This window comes from Oryzias melastigma, linkage group LG16 (assembly GCF_002922805.2).
Source record: "Oryzias melastigma strain HK-1 linkage group LG16, ASM292280v2, whole genome shotgun sequence".
Taxonomy (NCBI): Eukaryota; Metazoa; Chordata; class Actinopteri; order Beloniformes; family Adrianichthyidae; genus Oryzias; species Oryzias melastigma.
In genome coordinates this window covers 5,930,694-5,950,652 of record NC_050527.1, presented here as the reverse complement: position 1 = coordinate 5,950,652, position 19,959 = coordinate 5,930,694, and the positions used below count along the sequence as shown (strand labels likewise).

The 19,959-nt window shown below is 38.7% G+C and overlaps 2 protein-coding genes across 5 annotated transcripts; one reads left to right on the top strand and one right to left on the bottom strand.

Moving 5' to 3' along the window:
- Positions 1 to 1,480: 1,480 nt before the first annotated feature.
- On the bottom strand, positions 1,481 to 9,371 carry p3h3 (prolyl 3-hydroxylase 3). Of its 2 annotated transcripts, XM_024267780.2 has the most exons (17): positions 9,238 to 9,371; positions 7,501 to 7,649; positions 6,521 to 6,705; positions 6,201 to 6,359; positions 5,700 to 5,892; positions 4,767 to 4,898; positions 4,554 to 4,696; positions 4,314 to 4,403; positions 4,184 to 4,236; positions 4,023 to 4,102; positions 3,811 to 3,938; positions 3,629 to 3,724; positions 3,403 to 3,553; positions 2,664 to 2,781; positions 2,498 to 2,573; positions 2,266 to 2,406; positions 1,481 to 1,830 (listed from the first exon to the last, which is right to left on the bottom strand). In XM_024267780.2, exons 3-17 carry the CDS (start codon positions 6,626 to 6,628, stop codon positions 1,660 to 1,662), a joined length of 1,839 nt encoding a protein of 612 aa, XP_024123548.1. In that variant the 5' UTR covers positions 6,629 to 6,705; positions 7,501 to 7,649; positions 9,238 to 9,371; the 3' UTR covers positions 1,481 to 1,659. The 2 variants fall into 2 exon arrangements, with proteins under 2 accessions (XP_024123548.1, XP_024123547.1); XM_024267779.2 differs by lacking the exon at positions 9,238 to 9,371 and having other exon boundaries at positions 7,501 to 8,028.
- Positions 8,203 to 19,959, top strand: usp5 (ubiquitin specific peptidase 5 (isopeptidase T)). 3 transcript variants are annotated; one of them, XM_024267767.2, is made up of 20 exons: positions 8,203 to 8,565; positions 10,826 to 10,954; positions 11,055 to 11,121; positions 11,829 to 11,956; positions 13,663 to 13,808; positions 14,013 to 14,197; positions 14,335 to 14,429; positions 14,918 to 15,111; positions 15,197 to 15,268; positions 15,931 to 16,018; positions 16,102 to 16,227; positions 16,315 to 16,468; positions 16,595 to 16,757; positions 16,848 to 16,936; positions 17,672 to 17,857; positions 18,143 to 18,286; positions 18,366 to 18,508; positions 18,825 to 18,975; positions 19,227 to 19,311; positions 19,847 to 19,959. In XM_024267767.2, the coding sequence occupies exons 1-20, from the start codon at positions 8,458 to 8,460 to the stop codon at positions 19,938 to 19,940; spliced, it is 2,547 nt and encodes an 848-aa protein (XP_024123535.1). In that variant the 5' UTR covers positions 8,203 to 8,457; the 3' UTR covers positions 19,941 to 19,959. The 3 variants fall into 3 exon arrangements, with proteins under 3 accessions (XP_024123535.1, XP_024123536.1, XP_036071974.1); XM_024267768.2 differs by having other exon boundaries at positions 8,229 to 8,565; positions 17,672 to 17,800; XM_036216081.1 differs by lacking the exon at positions 8,203 to 8,565 and adding an exon at positions 10,046 to 10,252.

The window sequence follows — 19,959 nt, the reverse complement described above, 5'->3', positions numbered from 1 at the left end:
CCTCTCAGGCACACGTTTTTTATGAGGACTCTCTCTCCGATGTCCAAATCCAAAGGAACCACATGTTGGTCAAAACAGGTTTTGTTTCGATCCATGATTCTTTCTGCATTCTTGATGGCTGTTCGTCTGTTTTCCTCCAGGTGGGATCTCAGGCATCCAGGCATCTTCCAAAAACATGCTCATGGGTTCACAGGAGATTCAAAACCATCCTTGAGTTTGTGAGTGTGTGGCCCTGCAACAAACTGGCAACCTGCCCAACGGTAGCTAGGTTTGCACCGGTACCCCAAAAATGGATACTGTTTGAGCTTTCGCTATTCTATTTTTCCCTTAGCGAAAAATACTGAACTTATAAATGCAAATAGAAACACTGACAAAATAAGTATTTCAAATAGCGCTTTTACTTAGTAAAAGCTGGATGGGAACCAACTGTGTGATGAATCATTGAAAGGGTCCACCAGTAGGAAACTGAAAGGCGGTTTTAGTAATAAACAATAGGATGCGTAATATTTGGAAGTGACTCATTAGAGATGAGTGATGCAGTCATACTACACAGCACTTAGCTGCAGTGACAATGGGATGCTCTGATTTTAGTTGAAGCACTACTAACAGCCAGGCCTTACATAATTTCTGCTCATGATATGATTTACAGGAAAGACTGACTGCATGCAACTTCAACGTTGTCCTTTTCCGTCACGAGTGTAACTGGAACACCAGACAGCGGAGGTGTTTGGTATCAGGAGGTGCATTAAAACCGAGACTTTAAGCGAGGATTAATGCAGAGTTTTCGGGTACGGCCTAGTTTGCGTGAGCACGGGAGGGAAAAGGTTAAAGCCAAGACTCCATTAAACAGGCCTGTTGACCCAAATCTGCAATGGATTATCACACAGGGGGGAGTGAGAGTGTTAATATGGGCCATAAACAGCACTTGAGTGTAATGCACAGCATGGCGTAAGTGGGGGGGTGCGGTGGGGCACTGGTTATAATGGAGGGAAGTTTGTGGGTTAAGTGTCACACCACTGGATGTGTACTATTAAATACCCTCTCCATGGATTATTATTCCATATTCTAAATGGGAGATTTTTAAGCTTCATAAACAAATGCACTCATTTATGAGGGATTACCAATAATCTCTCTATTTCTATCCTTGTTTTCCCCTGTGCACCTCCCTCTCTGTTTGCTCCCTGTTACCACCTGAAACGATCACTTCACTTTCTCATACCTCCCGTCATTTTACTTTCTAATATTTACTCTTATCATATCTCTCAGCAGGACCGTCTCACCGGGCAGTTAAGGGATTTGTAAGGAAATTGCTTAATAGGTCAGAAGGTCTGCCTTCACTTTTCTGCCCCTTTTTGACCTCCCTCTCGGCCTAATCCTCTTTTCACTGCACCACTTGCATGCATTTATGTGGCAGAATCACATTTAACTCATATTTTATTCTCTTCATTTTGTACAAAGGTATCCTAATGAAAGAATAAAGAAGAGTTGACACCATCCCTCATTTATTGCATCATGTCCAGCATAAATAAAGTATTTACATGTTGAACACAACTCAAAAGACAGTCAATTTGAAGGTAAAAATGTGAAAAATTGAAATGTTTTTTAGCAGATGTGAGTCAAAATAAATTCCAGTTTGAGTCTGAAGTGTTTCTGTTGGACTCAAAGCTCGTCTTTGGCCCCCGTTACCCTGTCTCTGCTTCTGCTTCTTTCCTTAGACGAATGGCTCCGAGCGTTTCGGCCGAGGTTTGCATTGCTCTCTTTCTCCTCGTCGTCCTTTTTCACCACACTCTGCCCATCTGCTGCCCACAAGGCCTCTGCCTCCTCCCGCTCCTGCAGAAGCGACGCCAAAATGCAGATAAATATTCATTTCTATTTGTCAAAACTGCTGCTATCTCCTGTGTGGTGTTACACGTTGAAGGTATTTCACTTGGAGTTTAGTTTGTGAGTTTTCTGCTTCTTTGGAAGACTTCATAGTTTTCTTGGAATTACATCAATTTTTACAGATTAAAACAAAACTGTTTCATTAACGCTAATTTACAGCTTGATCTTCTTTCCAAACATAAATCTCGTGAGCCTGAAGGACCCTGACATGATACAGTCACAGGCAGACGAAAAACGAGCATGCATATGCAAACACCCAACAGATTTGCATGGTGCCCCAGCTGGTCCTATTATCCAACGCTGATGTCACGACATCACAACTCCAGGCGACGGACTCGACCTGTGCAAGAGGAGGTCACCGTTGATTGGCATCATAATGCTCACCATGTCCCTGTACAGCTTCTCCTTCGTGAACCACAGGGCCAGAGCACACCGCCGGCCCCCGGTCACGGCAGCCACACCGTGCGGATTCACTGGACCCGAGGAGAAGCCCACCAGTCGACCGCAGCTGGGCCTCACTTGAGCCTGGGGACACAGATTAAGTAAAAAAATATCCAATGTTAACTGAGCCTCCCAAAAATGACCTCAGATACATGAATATCAACAAGTAACTCACTGTTACTGTCTTGGCATCTCTTTTAGTGAAGAACAGCTCTCCCCCACTGAAGTCGTCATTTAGGTAGAGAATGGCACTGCCGGATAAAGATACCACGCAAACATGATATATAATAAAGACAACAGGATGGTGTTTTTGGTTCGAGAATGAGTTTGTTTAGTTGTACCTGAGGTCTCTGTGTATGAAGGCAGGTGATTCTTTCCAGCACTGATTTGTTTCCGGCTCAAGAAGACAGTTGTCAACATGAACAGGATGAGACAGATCCAATCTGCCCTCCTGGTCACCTGAGCTCAAAGTCAGCAATCACAAAAATCAACTCTTTATAAGTGGTGAAATCAAAATAGTTAAAGACCCACTCCATTGAAAATTTTAGGTGTTTTTCACTTGTTCTTCTGGCATTTCTCTCATGATGGTGGAGATACATATAAAGAAATTAAGCTTAAAATTCTATTTTTGAGTATGTCTTTAATCAAATTGTTATGAATCAAGAACAGACGGTAAAATGTTGATGGAAAAAGCTAGTAGATGTGATGTAAATGCTACCATTGGTATGCCACAAGCTCCCTGCTCCACTTCATTCTGATGCACCATCTTGCAGACAAATGGATCCATATTTTCCTCGTTTGAACTGACATCTGGCTCAAAACTGTACGTCTGGATAGCTCCAATATTGTTCGCCATTTTTGTTGCACCACTAATGTTAGATTGGGGGTGTGAGGGGCTGTAAAAGCCCACAACTCAGAGGTGAATTTCTAATGAACTATTGCTGCTTTGTAGAAACTATGATTAGAAAACTACAGAAAACTGCATAAATATAATTAAAAGACCACTGAAAACACTTTTAAAATGGGTAAAAAGATGATTGGAATGGGGCTTTAAAGGAAATAATACAGATATTTTCTCACCTGTAATAGCACTACGGCACACTAGATGTGTAAAGGAGATAAACAGTCCAGAAGGGCTTCTGAAATAGGAGTGCAGAAGACCTCTGACTCTTTCTCCCAGCTCGTGCAACAGCCTGGCATCTGATTGGTTCACTAGGCCATCCTGAGCCAGCTGTGACAGAGGAGGAAGAGAAGGTCAAGAGATGCTAACTTAAACCAGGAATCTGCACGTCATCCTTTCACCCACCTTTACAGCCTTGAGAACAGTCAGACCTTCGAGTGTTTCATGAGGTGTGTGTGGAGACCGTCGTCCCTGGTAACCATCCCCAAGAGATGCTGCCACCTGAGAGAGAAGACGGAGAAAGAAAAGAAAATATGGAAGGTGATAATTTTAAGGAAAACACCAGCTGCACCAGAGAAAATACGTACAGCTGCCAACTGCAAGATTCTGTCACACTCTTTCTCAGTCATGACTCCATCAAGAACAACCCGGTTGGTTCCGTTCAGAGCCTCATCATCCATGGAAATGGTCACGCCCACCTGAGGAACTGGGCCTCCTTTAGAAAGAAAACACATGACAATAAAGAAAACATTAAGCTTTGATTAATACCAGTTGAAACTTCAGAAGATAATAACCCCACCTGCATAAAAACCACTGTCATCCACTTCCTCCTTCTGCTCTCCTTCTTTAATCTTCTCATTTATCTTTTCTTTTTCAGATCTAACATAAAAAAACGATAGTTAACTAAAGCGAACTTCTTTCTACTTCTCCTGACACTAAACCACATTTTTTTAGTCTTACTTCCAGTTTTCTCGCAGGGATTCAGGTACCACATCTTCAGGTGTCCAAAGGTCCTACGAAAAATAAATATTTATAAACCTGAAGGACATTTTTTAAATGTGTTTTTTATGTATTTGTAAGCAGCACTTACTGGATCAACAAAGCTGAAGCTAAGGTTTTCTACACCAAAATACAGCAGCTCCTTTTCCTGCAAGGAGCGGCTGATGTATGTGGAAATCTCCTGTTTGACATAAACACAAACTCAAATACAATAAATAAAATGTACTTAGAATACATGTAAGTATATCTCAATTAACAAAATAGTTTACTTTTACTTCAGTTTTACATAAGCTTCATCCTGTAATAGTTCAATTCTGACAGACAGACATACCGGAGAAGGCTGTATCAACTGTGTCTCTACATCGCCCCCTACAGTCTCATAATAGAACTGCAGATTATCCAAGGAGTCCTCATCAGATGGGTAAAACAGGAGAAATGAGCGTAGTGACTCCACTGCTCCATTTATGTCCCCAGCTGTTAAAAAAAAGAAAGAATTAAGCATAAGAAACTCATACGATGTCCAGGTTGCTCCCCAAATCCAGACCTTTAAATTGAGCAATGTGTAGATGCTCCAGCTGTGTTGGCAGGAAATCTTCTTGAGCAGAAATCCTTCCAGGTCTCGTGGCAACTTGAGTAATGCAGGACTGACGGCAGGAGAGTAGGGAGAGCGAGAGGGCTGGACAGAAAAGAGCAGAGGGGAAAAACTGAACTTCCTGCAGAACAATTATTGTAGTTGAGGAATGTTGGGATAATTGGAAGGAAGTCCCACTCCAACATTTTTTGATCTAATGTAAAATTGTTCCCAGCAGTCTTTTATTTACAATTATACTTTTTTTCAGTAAAATCTGAAAACCTGTGTTGTTTTCTAGGTCATAGTTTCTGCAGAGTGGCAAGTATTTATGGGAAATTTCCCTCTGAGTTGTGGATGGAACCGTTTGCATGGTGTAAGCCTGACCACACTTCCCATCATCCCTTTGCTTACACAACAATTTATATTACAGCCCCGTACAACCCAAACATTACTGATGCAACAAAACTGTTGAACAATATCTGAGCTATCTAGTTTTGAGCCAAATGCCAGAAAACAAAGACCTACATGGTTCTGTTTGTCAACAAGTGGATGAATCGGAATGGAGCGGAGCAGGGAGCTTGTGACATGCCGATTCTAGTTTGCACATAACTAGTCTTTTTCCAGCTACATTTTTTTGTTTGCTCCTGATTCACAACGGTTTAAGAAATTCAATTTTAAGCTTAATTTTCTAAATATTTTCTTTTATCATGAGAAAAGTATCACAAGAACATATAAAAAACACTATTTTCAATGGAGTGGGTCTTTAGCAAAATAGGCCCAAAAACTAATAAGAAACATCCCTTCACATGTTCTCTTACATTTTAGTTTCTCTTGTCTTAATTGACAACAAACTCACAAAAAGTTAGTAAAATAAAGATTTAAAGTGTCACAGCTTTTATTTCTCACCTGCAACTTTTTCATAGACTCCATCCACACTGTCCACTCCTCTGTCTTCAGGTAGAGGCTGAGGGGCAACGTCACACTGCACCCTGCACTCCTCTGTCTGCCGTAGCGTTTCATTCACACAAGCTTTCCATTTTTCTGCAGCCTGTAACCACTCGGAGGAAGCTTCATGCTGAAGTGCAGCATCATAAAGTACCTGGACACAGATGAAGGGTAAAACTTTGACTCTCAAACTGGTCTTCATATGAAAAAAATACAAATGGAACTTGTTTAAATTCAGAGACTTGAAAACTGTTTAATTAATAACACACACTTATTATTGTGCCATATGGAAAAGGATTGTTGATTCTGCTGCTCATATCAGCTTCTTACACAAAATATATCGAACACATCTTTCTAAAGTAAATGTGAATCCTGGATGTTTCTTAAAACTATTATAATCTGCTATTTAAAACCGTTAGAGTGCAAAACTTTAACTGTAATTCAGTCACATGCCCTTCTCACCCAGTGCTTCTCATTCTCAATCTCTCTGTCCTGGAAATCGCCCTCAGTCACCCCGTCCATGCGCCTGTACTTCTCGATGTTGTTCCTCATCTCCAGGTGACTAGGGTTGGCCACAAAGTAGGTGTGAGCTGCTGATGCTGCTTTCTGCACCTTCTCCAGCTGACGAGAAGGGACAGGAGACTCAGGGAAAGGTTTTGACATATGATGATGGTTAATCGTACTAAAAGGCCATTAAAATCTACTTTCAAATTATTATTTTTTATTAGTAGAGTTTAAATATGAAAATATGAACAAAACCATACATATTAGTCTGTCCTTACCTTGTAATATGTGACTTGTAGAAAATTGTAGGGATTGCGAGTGTCAAATTCATATTCTATGTCAGTAGAGACAGGAAGCAGTCCAGTGGGACTGACAAAACGCCCCATGCAAAACCTCAAACACTCAGCTTTCTTCTGAATCCAATCCAAAACCAAGAGATCCCAAATACTTCCCTCCACAGAGTCTAACAAAAAAGAAAATGTGCTTGAAAAAAAATAAATCACAAACTAATTCACTTGATTTTTGTGAATATTTAACATTTATGGTAGCTATGGAAATCTAATCTACAACTCATATTTTCTTAGACAGTATACTGCATATTTGCAAATTCATTACAATAAAGCATATAAAATAATGTGTTTTCTAAAACACAAAGTTTCATCAGCGCACTTGGAGAAAAATCACGAGTGTAATCAAGTTTTAAAGATACTCCTGTGACATTTCTATAGTCAGTCCTTAAATTAAAAAACAATAACACATTGAGACTGGACATGCACTGAAATAAGCAGCTGTAAAACAATAAAATAAGAGCATATAACTTTTTTCTTTTATAAAAAAACAGAACTAAACCACATATGTTTAATTTCTTTAAATATATACACATTTTATCATATACTGGGTCTATTTTTTCATTTATTTATTTATTTTTTTTACAAAGGAAATAGCCTAATTTTTTTAATTTTATTTTAATAAATGTAATTCACCTGGAATACCATCTTGGAGTTCTCAGTTGGGGCCCAAAACTAAAAACTATTAATGCACAAATGTGTATGATCAGTAATAATTATAATATTTACATTGTTTGTGTTTGTGAACTAGATATTTAATTGCATCAGTGAAAACATAACTGAACAACTGAAAAGTTTTGATGAGCTTTTAGTGCATTTTCCACCCGTGTTTTTGACTGTTATCTTCTACAAGGAGACGTGTCTTTTCCAGTGTCAAAAGACAAAAAGTTGTTTTCTGTTCTTCCACTCACCCAGCTTCCCTGAAGCGTCCGTGCCAGCTGCCACACATTCATCGTGACACTGCCTGCGGACTCTCAGCAGTGATTCTTTAGTAGCTATGGATTTCTCCAGCAGCTCTGCAGCTTTCCCCCACTCCTCTCCATAGTACGCTCGCACCCCGCTGTAATACAGAAAGTCATACGGCTGCAGATGGGAAAAAACACTGGAGCCGCCGCTCACCGACGCCTCAACGTTACACCTATAAAACACGGAGGAAACAAAATAAAGCGCCACGTATACAGTGGAGTGCTCAGAGTGCGCCATGGTCCAAGGAAGAAACTCGGCGGTGGAGACGGAGAGTTTGGGGGGAGAAGAAGAGGAGGGACTTTGGATGTTGTGACAACAAAGCCCAGTCAAGAATTACTATCATTTATGGGAGATATAGAAGTCTTCATTTTGAGTTATTGAAGCACAACTTCAAGTTAGGCTCCCAAAGTTCGTTTTTTTCTAGTTTTAACAAATTCTCGCTGTTCGATTTGAGCTCTGTTTGAAATAGGATCAAAAGATGCAATACTTCCAAGTTCCGCTAGAGGGGAGTGTTCTCCATGAGTTACCGTAATGACTTAATGCAAAAATATTGAGATGAAATAAATAGTTGATTGTTTGCGTTTTCATTGAAATTCCTATATTTGAAAATTATTATCATCTTTCTATTAATGTCATTTTAACAATATTTGGCATCAGGGAAGAGAAACGGGTTAAAGCGGCACAAGAAAAACCATTGGGGGTTCATATTTCATGGATTACGGTACCAGGCAGGAGCTCGTTTTGGGCCTTCCCTGAACACAGGCAGCATCCCATGGTTCATTCAAGCAAATTCAGACAGTGCTAGACAACAGACGCACTTGTTAGTCTGGTTATCAGTGGATCGGCTGCCCAAACCAAAACGAGCAAGCTTTTTTCTGAAAGGCTGATCTAGTGAGGTAGTCATGGGGGATGTTGGTGAGATTTTGATGTCAGTTTTGTCCACAATTCGGGTTCCAAAACCCGGGGACCGAGTCCACAAAGACGAATGCGCCCTGTCATTTGCTTCGCCGGTGAGTAGTTTCTTTTTTGTTACGCGTAAATCTGTTTTGTTTCCGCATAAACGTACGTCGTTTTCATTTTTTGCGGAATACCATATATTTCACAACTTTAACGTGTTGATTTGCGGGGTTTTCCTCATTTTGTTTACAAACTAGCTAACGTCTGGCTAGGCTAAAAATGCACTGTAATGAAAACTTAGCTTGGCTAGCATTTTAGCTAGCAATCTTCAAACTGTCAAACTAGCAGGGAAGCTAACGCAGTCATTTTGTGATAATAATTCTGAAATGACCATATTTGTGAACCTTTTTGTTTGCTTTACTTCGAATAAAAATATATAATATTGTAGACATTTATAATTAGGTTAAATTTTGTTGCCGAGTCGTCATTCTCGACGTATTTAAAACTGGAGTAGTTGGTTTAAATCAGATGTCCTGAACATTTTTTTGTATTATTTCCTCCTTGTGAGTGAAGCTTTTCCAACTAAGAGAACCCCTAACTAATTGAATTTTGTAAAATCATGTTTCATACTTGGAGACTATTTATACAACTTCAGAGACACACTAACAGCTAACCTGAGGTTAGAAGTATTTGTTAGTAACAATTTAGTGTCATAACAAGAGTCCCACAGGTGCAACATTAGTATTTGGGATGCTGTTATAAAAGGTCAGAACTGATCAACCAACCTTGGTTCTCCAGACTCCTCTTGCACTGTTTTGTATAAGAAAGTCCGAGGTGTGGAATTGTGCAGGACATGTAAGAGTGGTGAAATGTGCTGTAGATGTTACAGAGGTAGAATTGGCTTTAAGCCCCTTCTTGTTCGCTGTGACCGATAAGTTTAAACTGATATCTCTGTGGATCATGTAATCTGAAACAAGAGCAGGTAACTGATGGAGGAACATCTAGAAAGGTTGAGATTTGCTCTGGAAAGGAGAAGGATGAATACAGCAAGACAGATATTATGTACAAATTCACTCACTGCTTCCTAACGATTCAGTGGCCTGAATTTTAGTGCAATGTGGACACATGGTAGCTACTTCTCTACTCTTTTAAATGCCAAATATGACGTCAACCATTTACTGAAGTGAAAACTTAATAAATGTGAAAATTTTGCGAAGACTATTTATTAATCTGATGAAAAAAAACTTATTTAAATTTACATTTTTTTTAAATGTCCTCACTAATCTTGTGAGTATTAATGCACACTGGCTTTTTGCACATACTTCTGGGAGATATCGAGATTGTAGATTCAGACACCCCGACAAAAATACAGTGCATAGTACACTAAGTAGTGAGTGAGTTTAGACAAAGCCAGAGTCTCCTTGTGCAAATGAGAGGGACTTAAGTGGAATGTTAAGGTTACTAGGAGCAGAGGTGAAGAAGGGGGATGACTTTAAGTATTTGGGGTCAACAGTCCAGAACAACAGCATGTGAGGGAAAGAGATGAGGAATCATGTGCAAGCAGGTTGGAACGGGTTAAGGTAGGGTGCAGGTGTGATGTGTGACTAAAAAAGTGTCAGCAAGAATAAAAGGAAATGTGTCGAATGGTGAGAGCAGCCATGTGTTTGATTTAGAGACAGTGGCTCAGAGAAAGAGAAAGGAGGCAGAGCTGAAGAAGTTGAGATTGGACACGATCAGGAATGAAGACATCACAGAAACTGATGTCTCATAATGGTTATTTTGGAGACCAATGCAGGAAAGGTAAATTATTATGGTTTGGATACATTCAGGAGGAACAGTGATTATGTTGGGAAAAGGATGTTGAGATTGGGGTAGCCAAAAAAGAGGCCTATAAGAGGAGATTCATGGAGGAGCACAAAGGTGGTTGGTTGTGAGGAGAATGTTGGAGATAGGGTTAAATTAATTATTTACTGTGGTCTGGCTACATTTAAACATCAAAAAGGCATCATAATAAAAGAAAAAATTGTCAAAATAATCCAAATTACAGAATGTGTTTAAATTCTTAACATTTTCACCTGAAAGAACGTCTATTTAGGGAATTTGTTTTAACTAAGTAAAGGAGGGTTATCCACAATAAAATCTCAGGGGTTCGTGGTTAAAATATATGGTGCAGTCCACTTAATGACTTATAGATATATAAACCGTTTAAAAAAAAAAAATAGGCATTTGGACCACTATTTCACAACCACTGGCAAACTCATCTTTTTACTCCTTCATGCTAATTTTAATTTCTGGTTGAAACTTAGCCAAGAGAGAATACTGTGTGGCAACAACAAGACAGGCCTGTTTAGGTTTGGATTTTTTTTTCCACAGGAGAGTGAGGGAGGCCTGTATGTGTGCATGAACAGTTTCCTGGGCTTTGGGAGTCAGTATGTGGAGAGGCACCATGCCCGCACGGGTCAGAGGGCTTACCTCCACATCACTCGGACTCGTAAGGCAAAGGTAGACTGGAATGAAATTTCATCCTTTGCATATATTTAAGCAAAGTCGGACACAAGCTAAACACATTCACATCGCATTCACTGTTGTGTTGTTCTCACAGAAGGAAGATGACAATAATTCTGGTTCTGGGCATCCGCCTAAGAAAAAGCCCACCAGGTTGGCTATAGGTGAGTCAATTTGAGGGAACTTGCAGATGTTTAGGCATGATTGTTCTGATATGTTACCAGCTGGTCAACAAGTGTAGGATTATTATTTTTTTTTTTTAAAAAAGGGTTTTACTTTAAACATTAATTTAAAATAATTTTTTTTTTACCAAAACAAATATAAGAAATTTGACTGATTTGATAATATTGAAGATCATATTGAGTTTTATTGTTTTTTTTTTTTGTTTATTTGTTTTTGTCATCTGTAATCATCACAGCCAAATCCCTCTACAATTCTCTGGGAACATTTCATTTTGCTTATAGTTTTCTTTGTTTTTGTCAATATTATAGCAGGAATATTTGGGTCATGACAACCTTTACTTCTATTTTATGGTAAATTTGTTTTGACCTTTTGGATGTTTATATTCAGAATTTAAAGATATCTTACAAAGTGGTATTTTTGTGTTTTGTAGATACTTGAAATCATTGTTTTTTCTGTAGATGCTAACATGTAACAAACCAAGTAAAGGTTGTGTACTGTATATATATGGCTCTTTTTTTGTCTAGCTTTTATAGTGACCACTAAGACCACATTGTGTTGACCACATACAGGTATCACAAGTCCAGAAACATTACCAAGAAGTTTTCAAACTCTGGTGACATTCTAAAGAAACATTAATCAGACAAGTACCTTATTTATCATTGTTTTTGTTTGTTCGTTTTCTGTACAGGGATTGAAGGGGGATTCGATGTGGAGCTGGAGCAGTACGAGGAGGATGTTAAAGTGGTCCTTTTACCCGAGAGACAGGAAGTGACTTCAGAGGACCTTGCTACAATGCCTGATGTTGTCAGAGAACGGGTAAGGGATTTCAACACTACGATTGTACAAAATGACCTTACTTACTCTCATGATACCATGTCCATATTAATCATGTTTTAATTTAGGGCTACAGTTGTTTTTTGTCAGATAAAGTGGATATTTACTGGTGTTTCTATTATAAGTTACATTTATGATGGAGTTTGATACTGCTTTTATTGATTGTCTGGCAAAAGCAAAGTAATTTTAGTGTGAAAAAAAGCAAAAGATGACTGGTGTGCGACATGAGTAAAAATGTTATCCGCATTACCTGAACTGTTCTGTATATATCACAGTTTTCAAATTTAGTCTCCAATTAACAATTAAAAAAAATACTTTTTTCTTGTAAGAATCCAACTAAAGACAGTTTAAAATGAACTTCTAGGTGTTTATAATTCTGCTTTCTTTGCAATGTGACTTTGTTCTCTATGGACTTATCTGATCTTGGTATTTACCTTCAGTACTTTTCTGGTGTCAAACTTTATTTTCAGTACTTTAAAGTATTTATATTATATAGGTTTTAGTATTGACTTGTAAATGAGCATCATAAAGCATCATAAAGTAAAATTCTTGTCAATTGTTTGTCAAGTGTAAATAAAGGCTTTAGAGCCCCAATGGTAACAAACGGAATGGAATGCTTTATTGTCATTGTGTTTCGGGGAGCAGGACGAAACTGAAGGCAGCCAATATGCCAAAGTTCATTAAGATAATACATTTTAAGTGAAAAACAACATTTAAAAAAACAACAAACAAAAGCATATAAAAGGGGGACTAAGTGTTCACAGAGTATCATTAAGGAGCCTGATGGATCATGGGTAAAAACTTTTTTTAAGTTGATTGGTCCTGGCTCTGTGAAACCTGTATCTCCTTCCTGATGGTAGCAGTCTGTAAAAGAGGTGGCTAGGGAGACATTGAACATAAATCCGGAGAAATCTAAGGGTCTTTTTCTTTAGCATGAATAGAAATAAAAATTAGACATTGTTACAAGAAGTTGCTACAGAGGCAGTTTTATTCCAATTAGTCCATAGAGCCCGTTAAAGAGCAGACAGATGGTAAATGTTGAACTGTAAAAGGAAAACTCGACGTGCTGCTTTTTTGCTAAAATGAATTTGTCTGCTGTTATTATGGTTACTGAATTCCTTATCTGATAACACTAGAATCAGTGACTCAAACTGACCCGAAGAGTTACATAGTCTGGATGAGTTTGAAGCTCAACTCACTCCCTCAGTTGTCTTTGTAACTAAAATCACAAAAAATGTCTTAAGAATTCAATATTTGTTGCTTTCCACTGTTTTTTTAATTGCACCTCTGAAGTTACGTGTTATCGATATGTTGAGAATCACAAATGTTAAGCTATAATTACCTTAAAATTGTCTTCACACATCTGTCTATAGATGTTACTACAACTGTTTAGTAAATTAAGTTCTAAAAACTACCAGAGTAAATTCAAGGTGAAATTTTAAATATGTTGGTGGATCTGTGTTTAGTTGGACTACATGATACTTGTGTTTTTATCCTTCTTGTGTGAATTATGTTATTGTTTCGTATATATTTGTCTGCTTACTGTAAGAACTGATATAGGTCATATTTAAACGGACAAACATCCAACATTTCACTTTACAAAATATATGTTCCACACGTGTAAATAATACAGATTTAGTCTTTGATTTGTGATCAAATGTTTTATGTATAAAACATTTTTTCTGTAGGTGTCTCTGTCAATGGCGGGTATCATGGCGGCTGACTCGGTTTCCCACGCTCTACAAGTTCAGCAATGGGACGGTGAAGTGAGGCAGGAGTCGAAGCACGCCGCTGACCTGAAACAACTCGATAATGGACTCAAAATCCCTCCTACGTAAGACCGCAGGAGTAAAACCTAACATTTTCAACTAGTTCTTGTAGAGGCAAAAACATTTCCAATTGAGAAAAGAAGTTTACTTGAAATTTGGCAAATTTTGACAATCGCATCAAGTCTTTAATGATAGCATTTATACAAAATAACTATCCGATTTAGAAAAAAGTAAAACTTCTTTGATGTGTGTTTTTCCTTTAACCTCAGTGGCTGGCGGTGTGAGGTCTGTGACCTGCAGGAGAACATTTGGATGAATCTGACTGACGGCAAGGTGTTATGTGGACGTAGGTATTTTGACGGGTCGGGGGGCAACAACCACGCCCTCCTCCACTTCCAGGAGACTGGATATCCACTCGCTGTAAAACTTGGTACCATCACACCCGATGGCGCTGGTAAGAGAAGGAATTTTACGTTGCAGAAATGTTAAATCTGAAACACATAGAACTTGTCCTGAAAGTTCAGAGTTGTAGTTCTTTGTCGGTCTTTGTGTGCATCATTACCCATAATTCCTGGCGCTTTCTTTGTCCAGATGTTTATTCTTACGATGAGGATGACATGGTGCTGGATTCAAAGCTCGCAGAGCATCTAGCTCACTTTGGCATCGACATGATGACAATGGAGAAGGTAAGTTGATCATTTATCTATTCTGCATTTGTTCTGTCAGTTTTAGCTTCACTTTAACAAATATCTGCATATAGTGCCAATACTGCATCTATCTACTTGCATGTATTCATTTTCTGTGGATAATTTAAGTATTTTCTCAGGTTTCTTGTTCCTTTTTTTTTACCTGTTGCTTCATCTCATTCTGAACACGACGGCTGATGTTTAAGAGCTCGTTGTCACTTATTGTTCACTGCTGTGTACTGATCTTGTCGTTCTGATGTATGCCTGCATACTTAATGAAGCAGCACAGTCGGGTGTGAAAACTGCTGCTGTGGCACAGAGAACAGATTGCTGCGATTACCACACAGATTTTCTTGCTTACCCTCCTGTTGTCATTAGAACTATATTCTACCTATTTTTTATTAGTTTTTTTAGTTCTGTGTAATGACTGTAAAGGAGAATATCCTTGGTTTTCTTCAGTCTTGTCCCTTTAAACTGTGTCCTGTCAGACTGAGCGCACAATGACAGAGTTGGAGATTGCCGTGAACCAGCGTGTTGGGGAGTGGGAGGTGATCCAGGAGTCGGGGACCACCCTGCGGCCCCTCTTTGGCCCCGGTTTGACGGGTATGAAGAACCTGGGAAACAGCTGCTACCTCAATTCTGTCATGCAAGTGCTCTTCACCATTCCGGACTTTCAGAACAAGTCAGTACTACTCTTTTGTGTTTCTGTTTTAAATGTCTCAACTCCTGTTCCAGAAGTACATTAACCAGCTTTCTATGTCTTACAGGTATGTGGCAAACATTGATAAAATAATTGATGAAGCCCCAAGTGATCCAACCCAGGACTTCAAAACTCAAGTGTGAGTGTTTGGGGAAATAATTATGTGTATTTTGGTCCGATTTCTTGTCGGATACCTTATAACACTTGATATAAAACCTTCAGTAAGGAATAGAGAATAAAATGACTTTCCAGACAATATATCCTAATGTGAATTAACTTGTTTTACAGGTAATTTTATTAACTTGTTTCATAATGTTCTATCTGCAGATTTTCTTCCCATAAAAAGCAAAAACTCAATCTATTTTTTATGTAGTTTGTAAATTCCAGTCATTTCCTTTTAGGTGATTAATTTTTTATTAAGTAACTTTGTTGTACGTCAAGATGGATTTTTTCTAAGAGTTAGACAAATATATTTAAAAGTAGTTAAATTCTGCTGTGTGTGTTTTAGCTCCTTCTTATCTAAAATTTCTTGAAACTCAATTTCTTTGTTACCAAAAAAAAAAATCGAAATGAACGTATACCAGGGATAATGGTTTTATTTCCTAATTTTAAATCTTGTTTTCATTTCTTTCCATTGTCTTTTTCCTTTGAGATCCTCTGTACTTCAGTAGAACCATTTTTATAATTTTTGCACATTTTCTTTGTATAAAGCAAACGTTCTTACATGTATACCCACAAATATATCTCCCATCTGTGTTCATTTATTCCTTTGTCCTGTAATTTAATGTTTGTTCATTAAAGGGCCAAACTCGGTTACGGTCTTTTATCTGGAGACTATTCCAAACCAGCACCCGACCCTGGAGATGAAAATGGTGCATCTGAACCCAGGGTAAAAAAAAAAAGAAAAAAACAACTTAATCCATTTATTGTGAGCTTCCTGTCTTGCTGAAACCTGCCTCTTCTCCTCTGCAGGGAGATCAAATTGGAATAGCGCCACGGATGTTCAAAGCTCTTGTTGGGCGGGGCCACCCAGAGTTCTCAACTAATAGACAACAGGATGCTCAGGAGTTTCTATTGCACTTCATAAACATGGTGGAGGTAAAATTGCTGTTAAATAGTTTTACACTCATTAGCCTCTCAGCCATTTTTGCTTTTAATCGTATTTACTTGTCATTTCTGTCACAGAGAAACTGTCGCTCCGGGTCCAACCCATCTGAAGCCTTCCGGTTCCTCGTGGAGGATAGGATTGTGTGCCAGCAGTCACAAAAAGCCAAATACACACAGCGAGTGGAGTACATTGTGCAGCTCCCTGTACCCATGGATCAGGCTACCAACACAGGTGGAGGGCTGACATTATCCATCTGAACATCATCTCTATTGAAAAGCCCATTTACAGCATCAAAAGCTTTTAAGTTATCAATGACAACACACTTATTCTTCATTTTTTCCGCCCCTAATACCACAGAAGAGCTTCAGGAAGCGGAGCGGCGCCGTGAGGAGGGGGACTCCTCAGCCCCCACAGTGCGAGCACAAATCCCCTTCACCGCCTGCATGGCAGCTCTCAGTGAGCCGGAGATCCTCACAGACTTTTGGAGCTCAGCTGTTCAAGCCAAGACTGCTGCTACCAAGTATGAAGACAAACTCCAAACGAAAAAAGCAGGAGCAATAAATTAAGAACAGCTTACATCTTTATTGTGATATTTTGTTTTTCTTCTCAGAATGACCCGGTTTGCATCTTTTCCTGACCATCTGGTTATCCAGATCAAGAAGTTTACTTTTGGCCTCGACTGGGTGCCCAAGAAACTGGGTAAGTGAACATACTAATACATATTTGTGTCTGTTTGTGTCTGTGTGCACTTTGGGTAAATTGCATTAGATAGTAGGGACCTCTAGTGGACATTTTTGTAATAATTCTTTAGATGCTCAAACTGGAAACAGTTTTAGTCGATTTGTTTGTTTTGCGGACTCTTTGCACTATTGATGATGGTTTCATTAGCGTCATTAATGTTAATGTTGAACATGTAGCATTTCAGCAGTTGTTTCTGTTTTAAGAAGTTTAATTAATCCGAGTCCTTGTCCTCATGCTGCAGCTCCAACAACTGAGGCCAAAACTAACAGATGAGACTAGAGATCCAAATAATTTAAGTAAGATCAACTGCTAGACATGTTTATATCAGTGTTTTATCCAGTTGTTGGTGTCTTTTTGGAGGTTTTCAGTCCCCAGAGTGTAAGCGTTTTATAGTTATTTTTTCAGCTTATAATTCAATCCTGCTGAAAACCTAAATTGTTTTTTCATAAAAACAAAAAGACATCCTTCTTTTTGTAATTATAGGGTTATGATTGAATCCAAACCTTTTTATTTTGTAAAATTCTCAAACCTCAAGCTCTTTTTTTTTTTTAAACTCAGCGTTTAATTAGAGCAGAATGTACAAGTTTAATTTTGTGATGGCTTCAATACATTTTATTACGAACTTGTGCATTGAAAACAAGTTCAGATGCGGTCCTGTCTAATTCCTGATGATGATGATCCTGTTCGTTGTAGATGTGAGCATCGACGTTCCCGACACTCTGGATCTGAGCGCGCTCAGAGCCACCGGCCAACAACCAGGGGAGGAGCTTCTGCCAGAGGTGGCCCCACCCCCACTCATGACTCCAGATGTGGAGGTTAAAGGTATCCTGGGTTCCCATGGCAACGACGAGGACGACTCACTCTACTCCCCACTGCTGTGTCAGTCTGTCATTTCTGCTCTCTTCCGCCTCCATCTGTCACTTTTGTCTCCACATCTGTTCCTTTTTCTGCCTTTTCTTTACTCATGAGTCGCTCTGTTGCCTTATTTAATTTTACTTTTGTGTGTGATCACTTAATTTATAACTCATTATCTCTTTGGTTTTAGTTTATACATTTATATATTTTATTTTATTTTATTTTTTTTGGAGGGTTGGGGGGGTTAAAAATGGACCTTAGATTGTTTCAAAACATAAATTCAACCCTTCCCTCTCCTCTCACTCCCAGCTCCAGTCCTGGATGACTCCACTGTGTCCCAGCTATGTGAGATGGGATTCCCATTGGAGGCCTGCAGGAAAGCAGTGTATTACACAGGAAACACTGGAATTGACTCTGCCATGAACTGGATCATGGGTCATATGGATGATCCAGGTACGTAAAGAGCCAGACTTGAAGAAGTTATCAGCCCGTTTGAAAAGTCTGTAAGTCCTCGTGTTTGTCGTGTTCACAGACTTCTCAGCTCCCCTGGTGTTGCCCGGCGGCAGCTCTGGGCCGGGAACCACGCCTACAGAGAGTCTGTCCGAGGAGCATCTGGCAACCATCGTCTCCATGGGCTTCAGCCGAGATCAAGCTACGAAAGCCCTCAGAGCAACGGTTAGAAATAACTCCAGGATTACTGTTTACATCTCACAGATCACACATTCAAAACCCTCAGCAGTATTTCATCAAAGAGATGTTCAGCTGGTTGATAAAGCTCGTTCAGTGACATGTCAGCACACAAAATACTTTTTAAAGTTTAAATAATAATTTAAACACTGCTATTTGGAGTAAATCATAATAATTAGGTATTGATGCTTTTATTAAACGTTCCTTTTTTCTGATGGAACAATGCAGCTGATTTTAGTCACAACAGAAGCATTAAAGAGGTGTGATAAAGAAAAGTAGTTCATATTTCATTACTTTAATGCAGAGTAATGTCCTGGACCGAGCTGTGGACTGGATCTTCTCTCACCTGGATGACCTGGAGTCCATGGATGTGTCTGAAGGAGGTCGCTCAGCTGCAGAGAGCGAGGGCGGCAGAGATCCTCCCCCTGGTCCACGTGTCAGAGACGGACCAGGAAGTACGTTTCATTTCAAATTGTTAACAGTAAATTCTTACAGTAAAAAAACATTCTGTTGTATTTTTTAAATCTTTTTTGTGATATGATGTGTCATCATTTTGTTACATGTGTGGGAAATGCTTTTTCTAGTATTTTTATTTGTTTTATGTACAGCACTTTGAGCTGTTTCATTACATGAAAGTTGCTATATAAATAAAATTAATTTGAATTTGAATTTGTCATAAATTTGAACTCTTCTCTTCTTTTTTCAGAGTACGAACTGTTCGCATTCATTAGCCACATGGGAACCAGCACCATGTGCGGCCACTATGTGTGCCATATCAAGAAGGACCAACAGTAAGTTTAATTCCTCACTAAGTTTCAAGAGTAATTTAAATTGTTGTATCATGTAATGATAGTAAATTGATAACATTGTCTAAATAAAATCCAGATTTTCTCGGATTTATTAAAACAAAATTAAATAATAATTTAAAAGAAAACCAGCAGGGGGCAGCGTTTTCATAACTTGTGTCATTTTAACTAGGATTGTAGGAAAATATTGATGGATTGTACTGTATAAAAACATGGTTTCGTTTTTTCGTGGCTTATGGAAGAACGAGTGAGATCAGACGCGCAGATATTTCGATACAGTTTTTATTAAGTAAAAAAAATAAGTGAAATACTGTCTGGTACTGCCTTGTGATTATCTCGTGATATGTAGCGTATCTGATACACATATCTCAATATGTCCTATCATATCACCAGACTCTCGCCTCTATTTTTTATTTATTATTTAATGCTTTTTCCTTACACAGAAAATTAAAGTCTGTATATAATTAATCCAGATTTTTCACTAACTTGCAGATTTTAATGAGTGTTTTGCTTTTGGCAGATGGGTGATCTTCAACGATCAGAAGGTTTGTGCTTCAGAGAAACCCCCCAAAGATCTGGGATACCTTTACTTCTATCGTAGAGTGACAGAATGAGACGCAGTTTGTTTGTTTT